This window comes from Anolis carolinensis, unplaced genomic scaffold (genome assembly GCF_035594765.1).
Source record: "Anolis carolinensis isolate JA03-04 unplaced genomic scaffold, rAnoCar3.1.pri scaffold_13, whole genome shotgun sequence".
Classification (NCBI taxonomy): domain Eukaryota; kingdom Metazoa; phylum Chordata; class Lepidosauria; order Squamata; family Dactyloidae; genus Anolis; species Anolis carolinensis.
In genome coordinates, this window is record NW_026943824.1 from 19,308,944 (window position 1) to 19,330,156 (window position 21,213).

Genomic DNA, 21,213 nt, shown 5'->3' on the forward strand with positions numbered 1-21,213 from the left:
GTATCACCCACACCTTGTACTGCAAGAGCTGGTCCTCATGCTCCACCCTTGACGCACTTAGAATTCTGCTATGATTTTGATTTTGTGCAGAATTAATGCCTGAAGTCCGCGTAATGTGCATGCCGAATTACACGTTTGTACAAGTTGTTGTTTGCTCATTACGGGTTCATGTAGGGGTAGAGGTGCTGGCTTGTTTCAAACAGAGCGCCTGCAAAAGAATATGTACGTCCAGTGTGGAATACATCTCACCACGTTGTAATGTAAACTTTTATTACGGTCAATGACCAGCACATATATGAAATCCAAGAGGTTATATACTTCAAAATTCATAAAACTCCTATAAAACTAAATCATTGACAAAATTTAAAATCTAGGCTAAAAACTTCAACATTAATAAAAACCATTATAAAATTGAATCATTGACAAATTTTAAAATCTAGGCTAAAAACTTCAACATTAATAAAAACCATTATAAAATTGAATCCTTGACAAAATTTAAAATCTAGGCTAAAAACTTCAACATTATTAAAAACCATTATAAAATTGAATCCTTGACAAAATTTAAAATCTAGGCTAAAAACTTCAACATTAATAAAAACCATTATAAAATTGAATCCTTGACAAAATTTAAAATCTAGGCTGAAGATCATATACCAGTACCGTTAAGACCCAACTCAACCCACAGGATCATCCGGGTGGAATACATCTCACCATGTTAAAACAGTGGATGTGGCTCTTAATGAGACATGCCGCATTATCACAGGATGTCTACGCCCAACACCGCTGGAGAAATTATACTGTTTCGCTGGTATTGCACCACCTGATATCCGTCGGGAAGTAGCACCAGCAGTGAAAGGACCAAGGCATGGACATCTCCGGACCATCCTCTGTTTGGATATCATCCAGCACACCAATGCTCTAAATCAAGAAATAGCTTCCTAAGGGCCACAGAGATACTTGCAGGAACACCTCAGCAAGCAAGAGTCCAAAAGTGGCAGGCTAAAACCCGGAACCTCAATCAGTGGCTGACGCTGGATGAGAGATGCTGGATGAAGACGGGGCGACTTGGAAGGCGCTGAACAGACTGAGAAGCAGAGCCAACCTTCAGAAACGGGGCCACAAAGTGGAGTCCACGACATGCGAGTGCCGAGAAGAGCAAACCACAGACCACGGACTAAAATGCGGCCTGAGTCCTGCCACATGCACCACGGAGGAGCTTATCACAGCAACACCAGAGGCACGCTATATGTTTGTGTGCTGATATCCAGGACTCTTGGTTGGAATATTTCCTGGGCTGAAAGTCCAGGGGAAAGTAGTGCGAGGGTGAAGAGCCGAAACCGGTGATGGCCAACCTATGACACGCGTGTCAGCACTGACACGCCTAGCCATTTTTGCTGACACGCTGCCACATGCAGATTGATTGGATGACTATGTCTTTTGTGGCCAAATTTGGTGTGATTGGGTCCAGTGGTTTTGTTGTTTACTCCATGGGAATTATGCAAATTACATCTATCTATAGCTATATATATAAAAGGGTAATGAAATTTCAGCCTAGGACAAAACAACAAAACTACACATCCCAGAAACACTAAACTTGGCAGCACAACCCCTCATCCATGCCTCTACGTTCATACAACAAAAAGAAAAGAAAAATAAAGTCCCAATTAGAGGGAGAGGAATAATTGTTTTTATCCAATTGCTGCCAGTTAGAAGGCTAAGCTCCACCCACTTGTTCTCCTAGCAACACACTCAGTCCAGGGGACAGGTAGAGTTAGACCTCACTTAGGCCTATAAAATACAGATTATCAGATTTGAACTGGATTATATGGCAGTGTAGAATCAAGGCCCTTCCACACAGCTATGTAACCCATTTATAATCTTATATTATCAGCTTTGAATTGGATTATCTTGACTCCAGACTGCCATATAATCCACTTCAGTGTGCAGTCGAACACAACTGGACTTAATGTCAGGAGAAAAACTTTACCCTTGACCTTAACTACCACCAATTCCTCAATACTTTATTTCCCAGACCACCAGACTTTGCACAGCTAGTGATTTATAATTGTCTTTCAGAGTTTACTAGCTGTGCCCGGCCACGCATTGCTGTGACTTATGGGAATGCTTTGTTGGCCAGATGGAATAGCAGTGAATAGCCTTGCAGCCTCAAAAGCCTGAACCTTGGTTGTACCCCGGTGCCATTGTGGCCGAGGGGGTTGCTAGGAGATGAACTGGGCGGGGCCTAAAGGGGGCAGGGCCTACCCTTCTGACCAGCAACCAGGGTTGAAAACGGCTCTTCCTCGTTCTTTAATTTGGACTTTATTTTCCAGGTTGTTTTGTTTGAAAGACATAGATTGGATGGCTATGTCTTTTGTGGCCAAATTTGGTGTGATTTGGTTCAGTGGTTTTGTTGTTTACTCAGTCCTACAAACGTACATTACATTGTTATATATATAGACTAGCTTTGCCCCGCCACGCGTTGCTGTGGCGAAGTCTGGTGGTCTGGGAAATAAAGTATTGAGGAATTGGTGGTAGTTAGGTAAAGGGTCAAGGTTTCCCCCTGACATTAAGTTCAGTAGTGTCTGACTTTGGGGGTCTCAATTTCTAAGCCAAAGAGCTGCCGTTGTCCGTAGACTCCTCCAAGGTCATGTGGCCGGCATGACTTCATGGAGCGCCGTTACCTTCCCGCCGGAGCAGTACCTATTCATGTACTCTCATTTGCATGTTTTTGAACTTTAGAGTTGGCAGAAGCTGCCTAAGTGAGGCCTAACTCTGCTTGTCCCCTGGGCTGAGTGGGTTGCTAGGAGACCAAGTGGGCGGAGCTTAGCCTTTGGATAAAAACAATTATTCCTCTCCCTGTAATTAGGACTTTATTTTTCTTTTCTTTTTGTTATATCAACCTGGAGGCGTGGATGATGGGTTGTGTTGTCAAATTTCGAGGTTCGGGGGCCTTTAGTTTTGTTGTTTTGTCGGTCGCCAGGATTCCATCACTCTTTTATATAGATAGATTGAAAAACCACAAAACAGCGAATCCGCGAAAAGCGAACCACAAAGTAGTGAGGGAAAACTATTTTCATGCATCACAATATGATACTATACTCCTACTTCCTTTCTCACCTCGGGTTTTAATCTAGTGTTCATGTGGCCCCGCCCTTGGTTTTATTGTTCTTTGATCTTGTTTAATGTAGTGTATATTTTCTTTTATTGTGTTGTTTAATGTGCTATGATTTGTTGTTCTATTATATTTTGTTATATTGTATTGCTCTGGGCATGGCCCCATGTCAGCCGCCCCGAGTCCCCATTGGGGAGATGGTGGCGGGGTATAAATAAAGTTTATTACAGTAGAGTCTCACTTATCCAACATTCGCTTATCCAACGTTCTGGATTATCCAACGCATTTTTGTAGTCAATGTTTTCAATACATCGTGATATTTTGGTACTAAATTCGTAAATACAGTAATTACTACATCGCATTACTGTGTATTGAACGACTTTTTTTCTGTCAAATTTGTTGTCTAACATGATGTTTTGGTGCTTAATTTGTAAAATCATAACCTAATTTGATGTTTAATGGGCTTTTTCTTGATCTCTCCTTATTATCCAACATATTCGCTTATCCAACGTTCTGCCGGCCCGTTTATGTTGGATAAGTGAGACTCTACTGTATTATTATTTATTATTATTATTATATAAAGATGGTGTTGGGGACCTGCACATGGAAGGACATCCTGTGAAGATGAACATAGCTTTCAACGGTAAAAAAAAAAACACAACCCTATCAACACAGAAGAAATTATTAACAGAGTCCACGAAGCAGTTATACAAGATCGACAAGTGACCACAAGGCTTGCAAAGAATGGCTGCCACCCAATCGAAGCCCAAGATCTGAAAATTTCTGCAAGCGAAGAACGTGCTTCTGCACCCAAACAAAGCCGTGAAATATTCCACGCCGAAATGTAGTGTGAAGGAAGTGTCAGAAGATGGTGCTCAAAACAACCCAATGAATCCTACACCCAACGTTGGACTGACGTTAATGGATCTGATCATGTCTCGATCGTACAAGAAGCGGCTCCGCAACTGCCAGCAGGCTTTCCCACTACTCGTGAGTCATACTGACAAATACCTTGCGGAATCCTTGGTTGGACAGGTTGAGTAGTCTCAATGTAGCAGGTATGAACGCTGCAATTAGGCACCTTGATTAGCACTGAATGGCCTTGCAGCTTCAAAGCCTGGCTGCTTCCTGCCTGGGGAAATCATAGAATCATAGAATAGTAGAGTTGGAAGAGACCACATGGGCCATCTAGTCCAACCCCCTGCTAAGAAGCAGGAAATCGCATTCAAAGCACCCCCGACAGAGGGCCATCCAGCCTCTGCTTAAAAGCCTCCAAAGAAGGAGCCTCCACCACGGCCCCGGGGAGAGAGTTCCACTGCCGAACAGCCCTTCTCACAGGGAGGAAGTTCTTCCTGATGTTCAGGTGGAATCTCCTTCCCTGTAGTTTGAAGCCATTGTTCCCTTGCGTCCTAGTCTCCAAGACATGCTCCCTCCTCCCTGTGACTTCCCTTCACGTATTTGTACATGGCTCTCATCATGTCTCCTCTCAGCCTTCTCTTCTGCAGGCTCAACATGCCCAGCTCTTTAAGCCGCTCCTCATGGGGCTTGTTCTCCAGACCTTTGATCATTTTAGTTGCCCTCCTCTGGACGCTTTCCAGCTTGTCAGCATCTCCCTTCAACTGTGGTGCCCAAAATTGGACGCAGTATTCCAGGTGTGGTCTGACCAAGGCAGAATAGAATAAGGGGAGCAGGACTTCCCTGGATCTAGACGCTCTTCCCCTATTGATGAGGCCAGAATCCCATTGGCTTTTTTCGCTGCCGCATCACATTGTTGGCTCATGTTTAACTTATTGTCCACGAGGACTCCAAGGTCTTTTTCGCACACACTGCTGTCAAGCCAGGCATCGTCCCCCATTCTGTATCTTTGATTTCCATTTTTTCTGCCGAAGTGAAGTCTCTTGCATTTGTCCCTGTTGAACTTCATTGTGTTAGTTTCGGCCAATCATCTCTCTCGTCTGTCAAGATCGTTTTGAATTCTGCTCCTGTCTTCTGGAGTGTTAGCTCTCCCTCCCAGTTTGGTGTCGTCTGCAAACTTGATGATCGTGCCTTCTAACCCTTCGTCTAAGTCGTTAATAAAGATCCTGAACAGAACCGGGCCCAGGACGGAGCCCTGCTTGTGGCACTCCACTTGTCACTTCTTTCCATGATGAAGATGACGCATTGGTGAGCACCCTTTGGGTTCGTTCGCTTACCCAATTGCAGATCCACCTAACCGTAGTTTTGTCTAGCCCACATTTTACTAGTTTGTTTGCCAGAAGGTCGTGGGGGACTTTGTCGAAGGCCTGACTGAAATCCAGGTACGCTACATCCACAGCATTCCCTGTATCGACCCAACTCGTAACTCTATCCTTTGTTGGGAGGTGTTAGCTAGCCCTGATGGGTTTCCTTTCTGGAATTCCCAATTTCCCTGCTTTCAGAGTGTTGCTCTTTATTTATTTACTGCCCTGGTTTTAGAGATTATATTGTTCTGTTTTATTATACCATAGTATTTTTATATATTATATTTATAATCGTATATTATTTGCTTTGAACTGGATTGTATGAGGCCCCTTCTACACAGCTGTATAAAAATCCACACTGAACTGGATTATATAGCAGTGTGGACTCAAGAGAATCCAGTTCAAAGCCGATGCTGCGGATTATCTGCCTTGGCATTCTGGGTTATATAGCTGTGTGGAAGGGCCTTGAGTCTACACTGTGTAATTTAGATCATCATGGACATATAATATTCACCTGAGAGTTAACAACAATAATGAAAATAATCATAAGTACAGCCAACTGTTGTAATAGTAGTATCTTCCAGACTGTACTCAGAGAGGCCTGGCTATTTCTGTGGCCTTTGCATGATGCTCTTTTTATGTTTTGAACCTTTATAGTGTTTGCTTATCGTTTTGACATAGAAAGAAGATGGCTCTGTACTCAGAGAGGCCTGACTATTTCTGTGGCCTTTGCATGATGCTCTTTTTACGTTTTGAACCTTTATAGTGTTTGCTTATCGTTTTCACATAGAAAGAAGATGGCTCTGTACTCAGAAAGGCCTGACTATTCTTGTGGCCTTTGCATGATGCTCTTTTTATGTTTTGAACCTTTATAGTATTTGCTTATCATTTTAACATAGAAAGATAGCTCTGTACTCAGAGAGGCCTGGCTATTTCTGTGGCCTTTGCATGATGCTCTTTTTATGTTTTGAACCTTTATAGTGTTTGCTTATCTTTTTGACATAGAAAGAAGATGGCTCTGTACTCAGAAAGGCCTGGCTATTTCTGTGGCCTTTGCATGATCCTCTTTTTACGTTTTGAACCTTTATAGTGTTTGCTTATCGTTTTCACATAGAAAGAAGATGGCTCTGTACTCAGAGAAGCCTGACTATTTCTGTGGCCTTTGCATGATCCTCTTTTTATGTTTTGAACGTTTATATTTGCTTATCGTTTTGACATAGAAAGAAGATAGCTCTGTGCTCAGAGAGGCCTGGCTATTTCTGTGGCCTTTGCATGATCCTCTTTTTATGTTTTGAACCTTTATATTTGCTTATCGTTTTGACATAGAAAGAAGATAGCTCTGTACTCAGAGAGGCCTGGCTATTTCTGTGGCCTTTGCATGATCCTCTTTTTATGTTTTGAACCTTTATATTTGCTTATCGTTTTGACATAGAAAGAAGATAGCTCTGTACTCAGAGAGGCCTGGCTATTTCTGTGGCCTTTGCATGATCCTCTTTTTATGTTTTGAACCTTTATATTTGCTTATCGTTTTGACATAGAAAGAAGATGGCTCTGTACTCAGAGAGGCCTGACTATTTCTGTGGCCTTTGCATGATGCTCTTTTTATGTTTTGAACCTTTATAGTGTTTGCTTATCTTTTTGACATAGAAAGAAGATGGCTCTGTACTCAGAGAGGCCTGAATATTTCTGTGGCCTTCGCGTGATGGTCTAATATACATACCAAACTTTTAATACTGGTGGGATTTCGAGGGATTTCGAAACAGCCGAGAGGCTAAGAATCCCAATTTTTGAGCCATAATGTGTTTAGAAAGACATTCTATACACTCTGTTAGGAGTCCCAGCCCATTGTATCTGTTCCGTAGTAAAAACGGATTGCACCGAAGAGAGCGGAGCACAGAGGAGCTATTCTCTGCTTAAAGATTACTTTGCTGCGAATTGCATTCCTGCCCACAGCGCGGGGATCTCTCGTGGAATTCTAAACGATCCACAAAACGACGGCTCCCGCCGATTCTTGGCGGAGGCGATTAACAGTTGAATTAAGTTTACAAATGATGTGTCTCCGCAACGTACAGAAAACCACAGGCTGTAGATTACCGTCTTCATGAGTCGTAGATCAGCTTCAACTTGTGCATATTTGGCAACCCTTGGATATATATATATATATTTTCTACTCAAGAGAGCATTTGGTGGGAAATAATACAACCTTCCTGTGAAATGGGATTTTCCCTTCTTACAGTGAATGTCTTCTTTTTACACGATTCTCTCCCATTCTCTACCGGTTTCGTGCTTATGCTCAGCTATTCCTCCCACTGCAGAGTCCCTTCGGACTGCTAGGTTGGCAGAAGCTGGGGCTAAGAGCAGGAGCTCACTCCACTCCCCGTATTCCAACCTCCAACCTTTTGATAAAGCTAATGCAATGACTTGAATACATTGCAATTATTTGCTCCCTTTCCCCGATTTGCCATCCCAGTTCGCCAACATGCAGAGATTCATAGACATTCTTGCTCAGATTTAGATGTTATTGGATTTGCCTTAAACCTGGAATGACAGGTGTTGCAATAACACCTGGAGCATTTATATTTGTGGTAAATATATATGTTGATGTATGAAATTTATCCAGGCTAGCATGATACGGCAATCTTGGTAAGACTTAGGGAGTAAAGGACACTTAGTCTAGCAAATCGCATCTGGTCATATAGAAAACGGATTGCATGGAAGCTATACGTAACCGTATATTTTGGTTTGCTGAAGTTCTCATGGTTAGTTTGCTATACCTTATATTTGTTTAAAAACTACAACAACGAATCAGTTGAGAAGACAGCATTCTCAGAATATCTTCATTATAGAAATATTACAAAGTAAATAAAATCTATGCATGTTGGGCATATTGCTGCATATACATTTATGGCAGGCCTGGGCCAACTTCGGCCCTCCCTCCAGGTGTTTTGGACTGCAACTCCCACCATTCCTAACAGCCTCAGGCCCTTTCCTTTTCTCCCTCTGCCCCTTAAGTGTGTGGTATATGGGCAGGGTTATAGACATTTGATTGTACTGAGCATGTTCAGACTCAGGACTCCGTTTTGTAGTCAGTCGGCTTTACACCTCAGTGGAGTAAGTGTGTGGTGCGGGAGAGGTTATAGACATTTGATTGTACTGAGCATGTTCAGACTCAGGACTCCGTTTTGTAGTCAGTCGGCTTTACACCTCAGTGGAGTAAGTGTGTGGTGCGGGAGAGGTTATAGACATTTGATTGTACTGAGCATGTTCAGACTCAGGACTCCGTTTTGTAGTCAGTCGGCTTTACACCTCAGTGGAGTAAGTGTGTGGTGCGGGAGAGGTTATAGACATTTGATTGTACTGAGCATGTTCAGACTCAGGACTCCGTTTTGTAGTCAGTCGGCTTTACACCTCAGTGGAGTAAGTGTGTGGTGCGGGAGAGGTTATAGACATTTGATTGTACTGAGCATGTTCAGACTCAGGACTCCGTTTTGTAGTCAGTCGGCTTTACACCTCAGTGGAGTAAGTGTGTGGTGCGGGAGAGGTTATAGACATTTGATTGTACTGAGCATGTTCAGACTCAGGACTCCGTTTTGTAGTCAGTCGGCTTTACACCTCAGTGGAGTAAGTGTGTGGTGTGGGAGAGGTTATAGACATTTGATTGTACTGAGCATGTTCAGACTCAGGACTCCGTTTTGTAGTCAGTCGGCTTTACACCTCAGTGGAGTAAGTGTGTGGTGCGGGAGAGGTTATAGACATTTGATTGTACTGAGCATGTTCAGACTCAGGACTCCGTTTTGTAGTCAGTCGGCTTTACACCTCAGTGGAGTAAGTGTGTGGTGCGGGAGAGGTTATAGACATTTGATTGTACTGAGCATGTTCAGACTCAGGACTCCGTTTTGTAGTCAGTCGGCTTTACACCTCAGTGGAGTAAGTGTGTGGTGCGGGAGAGGTTATAGACATTTGATTGTACTGAGCATGTTCAGACTCAGGACTCCGTTTTGTAGTCAGTCGGCTTTACACCTCAGTGGAGTAAGTGTGTGGTGCGGGAGAGGTTATAGACATTTGATTGTACTGAGCATGTTCAGACTCAGGACTCCGTTTTGTAGTCAGTCGGCTTTACACCTCAGTGGAGTAAGTGTGTGGTGCGGGAGAGGTTATAGACATTTGATTGTACTGAGCATGTTCAGACTCAGGACTCCGTTTTGTAGTCAGTCTGCTTTACACCTCAGTGGAGGTTGGATGCATGTCACTTAAGTGGCTGAGGGGGAAAGGAAGGGGCCTGAGGCTGTTAGGGATTGTGGGAGTTGGAGTCCAAAACACCTGGAGGGAGGGCCAAAGTTGGCCCAGGCCTAGTCTATGGCACAGAGCTTTGGCCAAGGAAGGAAAGGCCTACTTTTGCTTCATGAGATCCGCAATATCTTTCCCTACGCCATGACTGTTTTTCAGTTCATCCAGAGTGTAGTATCTGTGAGCAACCTTTTCGGCAGTGACGGCCACCAGCCGGAGTCCGTGGGTGTCCTCTCCCAACTGGCACCCGATGGCCGACGAAACCACCATCTCCAGGTCTTTATAGAATCCTCCAGCGTTCTTGTGGCAATGGCCGGAAAACACCGCTCTGACACCTGTTTGAACCAACATCAGACCAAAAAAAAGACAACAATCACAAGTCACTCCTTTGGATATAAAATATACTATGGACAGGTTGCTCACCTGTAACCATGTTTCTTCGAGTGTACTCTGTGAATTCACACTAATGGAGAAGCTGCGCCTGCGCAGGTTCCGACGGAAACTCTTCCAAGCTGAAGTTCAAATTTTGGCGGTAACCACGCCCCCCTTCCCAAGGGGCATATAAGGCAGCCCCAGGCGCCCGCTCTCCAGTTCCTACGCCGCCAAGGCAACGAGAAAGGGAGAGGTTTGCCAGAGGGGAAGGAAGGGCGGGTTTGTGTGAATTCACAGAGTACACTCGAAGAAACATGGTTACAGGTGAGCAACCTGTCCTTTTTCTTCGTGTACTCTGTGAATGCACACTAATGGAGACTAACACGCTAAGGTCCCGGATGGTGGGACAAGGCAAACTCGACAATCAGTGAATGTCCAAACACATGTTTATTAGGACATAGAAAAAACAACCGTCCCAAGGGACCAGTGCAATAAATTGTCCGAAAGGACCAGTGCAATGCAACATGAGCATCATAGAAGAAGAACATAACATGGAAGGAATTTTTCAATAAACATGATAGAGAAAAATACACAATTGCGTAGTGCATATAAACGCTCTCCCAGGGGAAGAGGGACAAACACATCTTGGTCTTTGGCATATCCGCCAGGGCCAACGAGGCGGTACAAAGCAACAGAGCAACTGCTCAATACAATCATGGGAAAAAACACATATCCCTAGAGGCAGGTATGGGGAAAAAAACCCCGTCCAACTTGAAGGAGAGGTATAGAGAGTCACCTGTGGGTGAATATGAAGAGAAAAAACGTCTGAGAGTCAGGAGAGGCAAGATGAGAGTACTGATCTTGCAAAGGCCGAGTCTTTAAGGGCTTTACTGTCCAGCCTGTAGTGAGAGACAAACGTGAGAGGGTTTGACCAGATAGCCGCTTTACATATGGAGTCAAGCGGAATACCCCTAAGGAAGGCGGTCGACGCCGAGAGGCCCCTAGTCGACCTCGGGCGGATGGAAGGAGGGGGAGGTCGCTTGGCTAGTTCATAGGCCAACTCAATGGCCTGAGCGATCCAGTGGGACAGTCTTTGGGAAGAAATGGGATTACCCAACTTGTCCTGGGCATAGGCGACAAAGAGTCTTTGTGACTTACGAATGTCCTTAGTACGATCCCTGTAGAAAAGAAGTGCTCTCCGAACGTCGAGAAGGTGCAGTTTTTGCTCGAGAGGAGAGGAGGGGTTAGAGAAGAAAGCTGGTAAGACAATGTCCTGGTTGAGGTGGAAGGCTGACACCACCTTAGGAAGAAAGGTAATGTCCGGGCGAAGAACAGCGCGGTCATGGTGGAAACGAAGATAAGGCTCGTCGACTCTGAGGGCAGCGAGCTCGGATGGCCGTCGTGCCGACGTGATCGCCACCAGAAAGGCCAACTTCCAGGAGAGCAGGCGTAGATCGGTCGAGGCAAGCGGTTCGAAGGGAGCAGAAGACAGCTGAGAAAGTACAAGTTCGAGGCTCCAGCCCGGCGTAGGTGGTAGCGACGGCGGGCAGATGTTATTGTAGCCCCGGAGAAAGGTTTTGATCAGGTGGTGAGAAAAAAGAGATGGCTGGCCGTGGCGCTGAAAAGACCAGGAAAGAGCTGCGAGATAAGCTTTTATAGAGGCAAGAGAAAGTTTCTTCTCGACGAGAGTCATGAGGAAGTCGAGGACCACCGATACCGAGGTCGGGAAGGTGTCGACGTTACGGGATCGAAGGAAGGCATGAAAGCGAGAGAGTTTGTAGGAATAAGCCTTGGTAGTAGACGGCTTATGGGCTGCCCGCAGGACGTCTCGCAGATTCTGCGGAAGAGAGGCTAGGTAAGAATCTTCCATGCAGTGAGATGAAGGGAAGAAAGGTCCGGGTGAAGAATTTTGCCGTCCTCCCGTGAGAGAAGGTGCGGCGAGAGAGGCAGAGGGTGAAACGAACCTCTGGAGAGGCGAAGAAGGACTGGATACCACGGTTGGCGGGGCCAGGCCGGAGCTATGAGAATCGCCGTGACCGAGATCGAGAGAAGTTTTTCGAGAACTTTCGGTATGAGGGGAATCGGTGGAAAAAGATAAAGCATCTCCGCCGACCAGTCCAGAAGAAAGGCATCCCCTAGGCAGCCGGGGAAAGAGTTCGGGGGGAGCCTCGCTCCGTAGCGGGGTAGCTGGGCGTTGTGGGGAGACGCGAAGAGATCCAGAGTAGGGCGCCCCCAGAGGCGGAACAGACCGTCGAGGACCTCGGGATCGAGCTTCCATTCGTGAGAGGAAGAAGTCATCCTGCTGAGGGCATCCGCTAGGCCGTTTTGGGCGCCCGGTAGGTGGATTGCAGAGATCTGTACGCCGTGGGCTATGCACCAAATCCAGAGACGAGAGGAGAGGAGCATCAGTTTCCTCGAACCCGTACCACCCTGTTTGTTGATGTAGAATACTGCTACTAGATTGTCCGATTGAATGAGGATGGACTTGTGGCGGATGAGGGGGGAGAATGCTTTTAGGGCTTTGAGAATGGCGAGAAGTTCGAGGAAGTTTATGTGGTTGGCCCTCTCTGACGGGGACCAAAGATTTTGAACCGTTAGACCGTTCATGTGGGCTCCCCAAGCGTAGGTGGAGGAGTCTGTGGTTATGGTTAGCGATGGCGGGGCTGGATGGAAGGGAAGGCCCTTGCACACGTTTTGGTGAGACATCCACCATGAGAGAGACTGGCGGACGGACGACGGTACCGACAGGTATCTGGAGTTGTGGTGGTGGAACGGTTTGAAAGTGTCTATAAACCACCTTTGCAGGGTCCGAAGGCGCAGCCTGGCAAACGGGGTCGTGAGAACCGTGGAGGCCATGTGGCCTAGAAGGACCTGAATGACACGGGCTCTGACCCTCCGGGCAGATCGACAAAGGGCGATATGGTGGCGGAGAGCCAGGAATCTGTCGAACGGAAGTGACACAGTCTCTGCGACGGAGTCGAAGAGGGCCCCGATGAACCGGATTCGGGTTGACGGGGAGAGATTTGACTTCTCGGAATTGAGTTGGAGGCCGAGAGATTTTAGAAGACGCAGCGTGAAAGAGACGTGATTTTGGAGAAGAACCGGGTCGGGCCCGACGAGAAGCCAGTCGTCCAGATAAGGAAAGACCGTGATGCCATGTAGCCTGAGGTGAGCCGCTACGGCGGCGACAACCTTGGTGAAGACCCTCGGGGCCGTGACGAGACCGAAGGGCAAAACGGTAAACTGGTAGGTTTGGTCGAGAACTTTGAAGCATAGGAACCGTCTGTGCGCCTCTCGTATTGCCACGTGGAAGTAGGCGTCTCGTAAGTCTATGGAGGCAAAGTAGTCTCCCCGCTGCAGCATCGGGAGGATAGAGGCAATAGAGACCATCCTGAATTTGGAGGGGCGAATGAATATATTGAGTGCCCTTAAGTCCAGAATCGGGCGTAGCCCGCCTCCTCTTTTCGGGACTGTAAAGTATCTGGAGAAGAAACTTAGAGGGTCCAGTTCGGGAGGGGAGGGACGGATAGCGCCTTTGGCCAGTAGCGCTTCGACTTCGGCCAGTATCTCTGGGGAAGGGTTTGAGTGGAGAACGTGACCTGTAGGAGGGAGGTCCATGAACTCTAAGGCGTAGCCGTCTTGGACAATGCGGAGAACCCACGCATCTGAAGTAATAGAGTCCCATTGATTGTAGAAAGGGGCTAGTCGGTCTGCAAAGATACCGAAGGGACGAGGCAGCGTGGGCTCTACAACGGTAGCGGGCGAGGAGCTTTGGCAGGAGTTGGCGTCAGGTACGCCGATTAGGCTGCGGAGGAGCAGGGGTGGATCGACCGCGTTGCTTTTGCGGATGAGGTCCCCGGCGAGGTTGGTGATGGGCTTGATTGTTCGAGCCCGAAGGCCGCCTGAAAGAATGGTGTCTGAAAGATTGCGGCGGGAAACGGCGGGAACGGTGCGGGAACCAGCGAGTGCGCTGAGGTTGAGGTTGGTCGCCACATTTAGACGCAAGAATTTTAAAGTCATGATTAGACTTGAGTTTGTCATCGGTACCGGCGTGAAACAGTCCGAGCGCGTCAAAGGGAAGGTCCTCAATGACCTGTCTGGAAGATGAGGAGAGACCCGAAGACCTCAGCCAGGCGTGGCGGCGAATGGAAATCGCGTGGGCAATCATTTTACCCGCAGTATCACCTGTATGCTTCGCCATTTGTATTTGGTGGTGAGCGAGCGAGTCTGCCTCCTGTTGGAGGGTAGTGAGGACGGAGCGGTCTTCGTCCGACATCTTAGCGAAGAAGGGCTGCGCCTTCTCCCAGATAATTTGTTGGTAGGCACCCATGCAGGCTCCATAATTCGCCATGCGGCAAAGCAAAAGGGCTCCGGAATAAAGTTTTCGACCCACGGCGTCGAAGCGCTTCCCCTCTCTGTCGGCCGGAGTATTCGACTGACGACCTGAGGATTGAGAGGCCTTAACGACCAGGGAGTTAGGGTCGGGATGGTGTTTGAGCCACTCCAGGGTATCATCGTCGGTACGGTACCAAGTCTCGATCCTCTTCGAGGTCGGAGGAATGGAGGAAGGGTTTTTCCAGGAGGCCTGGATAACGTCCAACAGATAAGGCAGAAAGGGGAGTAGCGTGGCCGGCGGAGCTTGGGCCTGCACCCTTTTGAAGACTGGGTCAGACACTGCTTTGGAGGTTTGCTTGATCTCCAAACCCAGGGCGTCGGCCATCCTGACCATTTGCTCAGCGAAAGCACGAACATTGTCAGTAGGAGAAGGCGGGTCCGCCTCATACGCGTCGTGGGGAGGAGAGAGGTCGAGACCGAGAGAGACCACCGAGGCCGAGAGGACAGAGTCTGGACGGTCGACATCAACATCTTCCTCCTCAGCCCCTTGGGGGGACTGAGGGGGAGAAGACAGCACAGTCTCGGGAGGAGGCAAGGCCTCGCGGGAAGAGAGGGCCGGAGGCCGAAGGTCCTTAGAGGCTGAGGCCTGGGCTGCCCGAGCCAGGCGAGCCGTTTGTCTGCCACGCTCCGGTGTCGAGGTGGGAGGGAAGAGCTGTTGGCGCGACGAGCGAGGCGGCGCAAGGGGCTCCGGCACCGGCACCCTGACCACCGTTTGGGTAGAGTGGTGGGGTGAGTCCTGCAGCTCCCCATCAGACAGGGGGTGCAATGGAGACTGAGAAACATCTCTAGGCCTCTGGGCTGGTACAATAGGAGAAGACCTTCTCGAGGAAGTTGTCGAGGAAGATGGCGGGTCTTTCTTTGAGGAGGCCGAGGAGGAGGAGCGCTGAGTTAGCCGTTTCTTCGCCGGCGGTTGCTTGGATGCAACCCTCAAGGACTTGCCAGGTGTGGGAGGAACCACAGCTGAGTCGGATTGCGCTCGACGAGACTCCTCGTGAGCCCTTTTAAAGGCTATTTTGATAGCAGAGGAGGACGGAGGGGAACCGATACGAGAGCGGATCGAGGTCACCGAAGCCAGAGAGCTCGACGTCGAGGAAGGTCCCACCTTTCCGGAGCGGGTCGACACGGTCGCCGTCGTCACAGTACACGGTGGTTTGACCGGTTTAGCGGCCCTGGAGGTCTTGGACGCTCTGGACGAGACCGAGGAAGCCTTGGCTGCCGGAGGCTTAGTTGGTGGTGCCGACATAGCTCTCAAAGCTGAGGACGCCGACGTACCCGACGTCGACGGAGTCGGTTCTGGCGCGAGAGATTTTTCGTAGAGCGCCGCTCTAAGCCTAGCGGCTCTGTTCTTTCTGGCCTGGGCCGTGAGAGCTAGGCAAAAACGGCAGGTACTGACCACATGAGCCTCGCCAAGACAGAAGAGGCACTTGGCGTGGCCGTCCGAGTCAGGAATTTTAGCAGCACACTGCGTGCAACGCTTGAAACGAGTAGTAGACATGCGAAGAGTCCGAAGTGAACCTTGCGGCGGAAAAAAAGGAACTGGAGAGCGGGCGCCTGGGGCTGCCTTATATGCCCCTTGGGAAGGGGGGCGTGGTTACCGCCAAAATTTGAACTTCAGCTTGGAAGAGTTTCCGTCGGAACCTGCGCAGGCGCAGCTTCTCCATTAGTGTGCATTCACAGAGTACACGAAGAAAAAACATACTTCAAAAACAGAACACAATTTACCAATTATTTTCTTAAGTAACAAAGAAAGAAAAAGGCCAGTGCTTAAATAATGGCCTGTTTTCACTCACTGAAAAATTGTTTTACGGAGTGTTTCTGTGATTAGAATCCAGAACGTTGGATAAGTGAGACTCTACTGTATTAATACATTTATTATTTCACTCTGATCTTATTATTATTATTATTATATTTATTATTTTACTCTATTACTACATGTATTATTTTACTCTATTATTATTAAAAGGATACATAAGCACATTGACATTGAAGAAGATGAGAATAATGATTTGATCAGAGTTGGACAGTCTTATCTTAAATTAGAGCTTTATGTAAATATTCAAAAACATTTAACCTACTGATGCCTCAATTGATGTAATTTTATTGGTATCTATTTTTATTTCTGAAATTTACCACCCTCGGCTTATACTGGAGTCAATGTTTTCTCAGTTTTTTGTGGTAAAATTAGGTGCCTCGGCTTATATTCAGGTCGGCTTATACTCAAGTATATACGGTATATTATTATTATATTGTTGAAGAGCCCTGGGCCCAGGACACAACCCTGGTCACTTCCAGACCGTTGACCATTTTGCTCTCCCTTCTCTTTTTTTTGTCAATCTCCTTTGTGAAGGAGCATTTTTAGGGGAAAATGTAGTTCTTTCCGAGATCCGCAAGCATTCAGCAGCAAGAACAAATTGCCAGCGCATATTCCTGGGTTTTGCAACCATGACCCATGACCTGTTTTCCATTTTCAGCTCTACGCAATATTTGCAGGTTTCTATCTCTGTCAGAGAGAAGCTGCTGAATGATTCCAACAGAGATAATGCAAAACGAAAAGAAAATTGACAGAAGCTGCTTGTGAAATATCCACTTGGATTTCCCGAAGTCTGAATTCAGCTGCTGAAGCAGTTTGTCCCATTTCGCTTCTTGATCAAAATGGATATCCTTGATTTAGCATAACTCAACAAACTTTGTCTACATGGGATGCAGGATGCATCTGTAATTCAGTCGAGAACAGAGCTTCTTCCTCCTTCTTCATCACATCAACATCATTGGCTGCGTTTTCAGAATATTTTAACATTACATTTTGACATACGGCCTATGATGCTGGAATTTTTATAATAATAATAATAATAATAATAATAATAATAATAATAATAATAATAATAATAATAATAATAAGGCAGAATATGTAAAGCAAAGTGAAGAACCTGCTTTGATTGAAGTCAAAAATCAGAAACTCCTCAAAGCACAGCAGACAAAAAACCAGTACAAGAAAACCGCACTACAAACTAGAGCAGAATCAATACAAGAAAACTGCACTACAAACTAGAGCTGACAGCTGGCACAACAAAACATTGCATGGAAAGTTCCTTGACAAAATTGAAGGAAAAGCTGATAAGGAGAAGACCTGGCTCTGGCTCACAAATGGGACCCTACAGAAGGCCTGATCCTTGCAGCCCAGGAGCAAGACATCAGGACAAAGGCAATTCAGGCCAAGATCGAAAAATCAGCTGATGACCCAAAATGCCGACTGTGCAAGGAAACCGACGAAACCATTGATCATCTCCTCAGCTGCTGTAAGAAAATCGCACAGACAGACTACAAACAGAGGCACAACTATGTGGCCCAAATGATCCATTGGGATCACAAACCTGCAAAAGTATTGGAAAATGAACATGCAAAGATACTGTGGGACTTTCGAATCCAGACTGACAAAGTTCTGGAACACACCAGACATCACAGTTTTCACAGTTCAGTCTATTTCTTTTTCTAACATAAAAATCAGAATATTTACTACTAACTCCTGTTTTGTACATCAACCGATTATCTTCTCCTCTTTGCTTTTAATTTTTTTTAAAGCCTTTGGAGCCAAGCCAAAAAGAAATGTACGAAGTTGTGCGAGCCACGTTTCCTTTTTTTACACCTTTTGTGGGGAAATTCTTTGGTTGGCTGGACCTTTCTCGTTTTCCTCGAGATCTTAGCGCCATCCAGAAATCCTGACAGCTCTGAGAGCCGTAGGAAGGAAGGCTGTGTGGGAGAGGAATCAGTCTGGTGGTTGTAATTGCAAGATCTAACAACGGTGTAGCTGGTGCGGAGAGAGAGGATCTGACAAGCAACATTAATATTGTCTCAACCAGCTCTGCAGAACCACTTACTTACATGACAACCTCGGGGCCAAGAGACTAAGCTAGAGAGAGGATACTTTCACTGCACTGACTTCCTTTCCGCAAAAACATTCTGCTTCTCTTATTTGCTTGTATTCTCTTGGGTGGCTGTGCTCCAGTCTCCTGAAATTTCTTGCTACTATAAAAATCGATTACAGCAGACGGAGGTTTCTGAAACCATCTTAAAAAAAACTACAACGCCAATGGATTGACAGGATGCTCATTAAAAAGCAAGTACAAGGGAAAACGGGTAAGATAAATCTTACGGAAATCGTACAAACCCCAGGACCGCAAGTGTATGTATTGAACAAGTAGTCCCATTTCATGTTGTCGGAGGCTTTTACGGCATCTAGATTCGTGCAATAAGGGATTTGGAAGTATTTGAAGAAAGTAGTAGCACATTCAAGGCTCTTGTAGCATCTGTGATGCACCGGGACATGAAACCCATATGATCGACTTTGATGTATGTATTAGTGAGAATTTTGGCACCCGGGCTGATAGTGCAGGAAATCATCTATAAAGCCCTCAATGAACTCCGTGGACTGGCCACGTTGTCTAAATGCCCAAAAATGACAGTCTGTCGGGATCTTTTCTCCCAGTTGTGCTGTGGGTCAGTCTTCCACCAGAAAAGCACCAAGACACACGCTGGTAGATGCCAACAGGTTTTATTGTACAGAATACCAGAACCTTCTCTTTGGCCCATTTATATAGGGGCTCTCACATACCAGAGGGTAATTGAGGTTTTATGGATTGTAAGGTTCTCTTCTCCCAGTTGTGCTGTGGGTCAGTCTTGTACCAGAAAAGCACCAAGACACACGCTGGTAGATGCCAACAGGTTTTATTGTACAGAATACCAGAACCTTCTCTTTGGCCCATTTATATAGGGGCTCTCACATACCAGAGGGTAATTGAGGTTTTATGGATTGTAAGGTTCTCTTCTCCCAGTTGTGCTGTGGGTCAGTCTTGTACCAGAAAAGCACCAAGACACACGCTGGTAGATGCCAACAGGTTTTATTGTACAGAATACCAGAACCTTCTCTTTAGCTCATTTATATAGGGGCTCTCACATACCAGAGGGTAATTGAGGTTTTATGGATTGTAAGGTTCTCTTCTCCCAGTTGTGCTGTGGGTCAGTCTTGTACCAGAAAAGCACCAAGACACACGCTGGTAGATTCCAACAGGTTTTATTGTACAGAATACCAGAACCTTCTCTTTAGCTCATTTATATAGGGGCTCTCACATACCAGAGGGTAATTGAGATTTTATGGCTGGCCCGTTTGATTGAAAGATGGACTTAAAGCCAACCTTAAAAACTGTGGCATAGACACCGAGAATGGGGAAGCCCTGGCCCTTGAGCGCGCTAACTGGAGGCCAGCTGTGACCAGCAGTGCTGTGGAATTCAAAGAGGCATGAATGGAGGGCGAAAGGGAGAAACGTGCCAAGCGGAAGATGCCTCAAGCCAACTCTGACCGGGACCGCCCTCCATCTGGAAACCCGTGTCTTCACTGCGGAAGAACATGCGTGTCAAGAATAGGTCTCCACAGCCACGTATGCATCCACCACCAAAGTACCACACTTACATCATCCTCGGGCTACAAGGGATTGCCTAAGAAAGTAAGCAATCAGAGATACCCTATGGGCTTCTTATTTCCAATCTCCTACCCTTAAATCAACTACTGAATTAATTAAGAAATCAATGACCAATTACCGTATATACTCAAATATAAGCCGACCTGAATATAAGCCAAGGCATCTAATTTTACCACAAAAAAAACTGGGAAATCATTGACTCAAGTATAAGCCGAGGGTGGGAAATTTCAGAAATAAAAGTAGGTACCGAAAAATTACATTAATTGAGGCATCAGTAGGTTAATTGTTTTTGAATATTTACATCAAGCTCAAATTTAAGCTAAGACTGTCCAACTCTGATCAAATCATTCATCTTCTTCAATGTAAATGTGCTTATGTATCCTTTTAATAATAATAGAGTAAAATAATACATGTAATAATAATAATAATAAAATAAGGTGACAATCACAGTGACGAAAAACAACAGGAAAAACTCAGCCGCTCTCAGGACCTCAAGATTGAACTTCAAAGACTCTGGCAGAAACCAGTGCAGGTGGTCCCGGTGGTGATGGGCACACTGGGTGCCGTGCCAAAAGATCTCAGCCAGCATTTGGAAACAATAGACATTGACAAAATCCTGATCTGCCAACTGCAAAAGGCCACCCTGCTGGGATCTGCACGCATCATCCGAAAATACATCACACAGTCCTAGACACTTGGGAAGTGTTCGACTTGTGGTTTTGTGATACGAAATCCAGCATATCTATCTTGTTTGCTGTGTCATACAATATAATAATAATAATAATATTAATAATAATAATAATAAGACATCACACAGTCTTAGACACTTAGGAAGTGTTCGACTTGTGAATTTGTGATACGAAATCCAGCATATCTATCTCGTTTGCTGTGTCACAATAAAATAAAATAAAATAATAATAATAATAATAATAATAATAATAATAATAATAATAATACATCACACAGTCCCAGACACTTGGGAAGTGTTCGACTTGTGATTTTGTGATACGAAATCCAGCATATCTATCTTATTTGCTGTGTCATAATAAAATAATAAATACAAGAAAATACAGTAGTAGCAACAATAATAGAGAAAAATAATAAATGTAATAATAATAATAGAGTAAAAAAATAAATGTAATAGTAGCAACAATAATAGAGAAAAATAATAAATGTAATAATAATAGAGTAAAAAAATAAATGTAATAGTAGCAACAATAATAGAGAAAAATAATAAATGTAATAATAATAATAGAGTAAAAAAATAAATGTAATAGTAGCAACAATAATAGAGAAAAATAATAAATTTAATAATAATAGAGTAAAAAAATAAATGTAATAGTAGCAACAATAA

The 21,213-nt window shown here is 45.6% G+C and overlaps 1 protein-coding gene across 1 annotated transcript in view; it reads right to left on the reverse strand.

Annotated features, from left to right (window-relative positions):
* Positions 1-8,140: 8,140 nt before the first annotated feature.
* Positions 8,141-21,213, reverse strand: part of cpped1 (calcineurin like phosphoesterase domain containing 1) — a 42,769-nt gene continuing 29,696 nt past the window's right edge. The window contains exon 4 of the mRNA XM_062964544.1: positions 8,141-9,953. Coding sequence (XP_062820614.1) covers positions 9,721-9,953 — 233 coding nt within the window. The 3' untranslated portion in view covers positions 8,141-9,720. The remainder of the gene's footprint in view (positions 9,954-21,213) is intronic.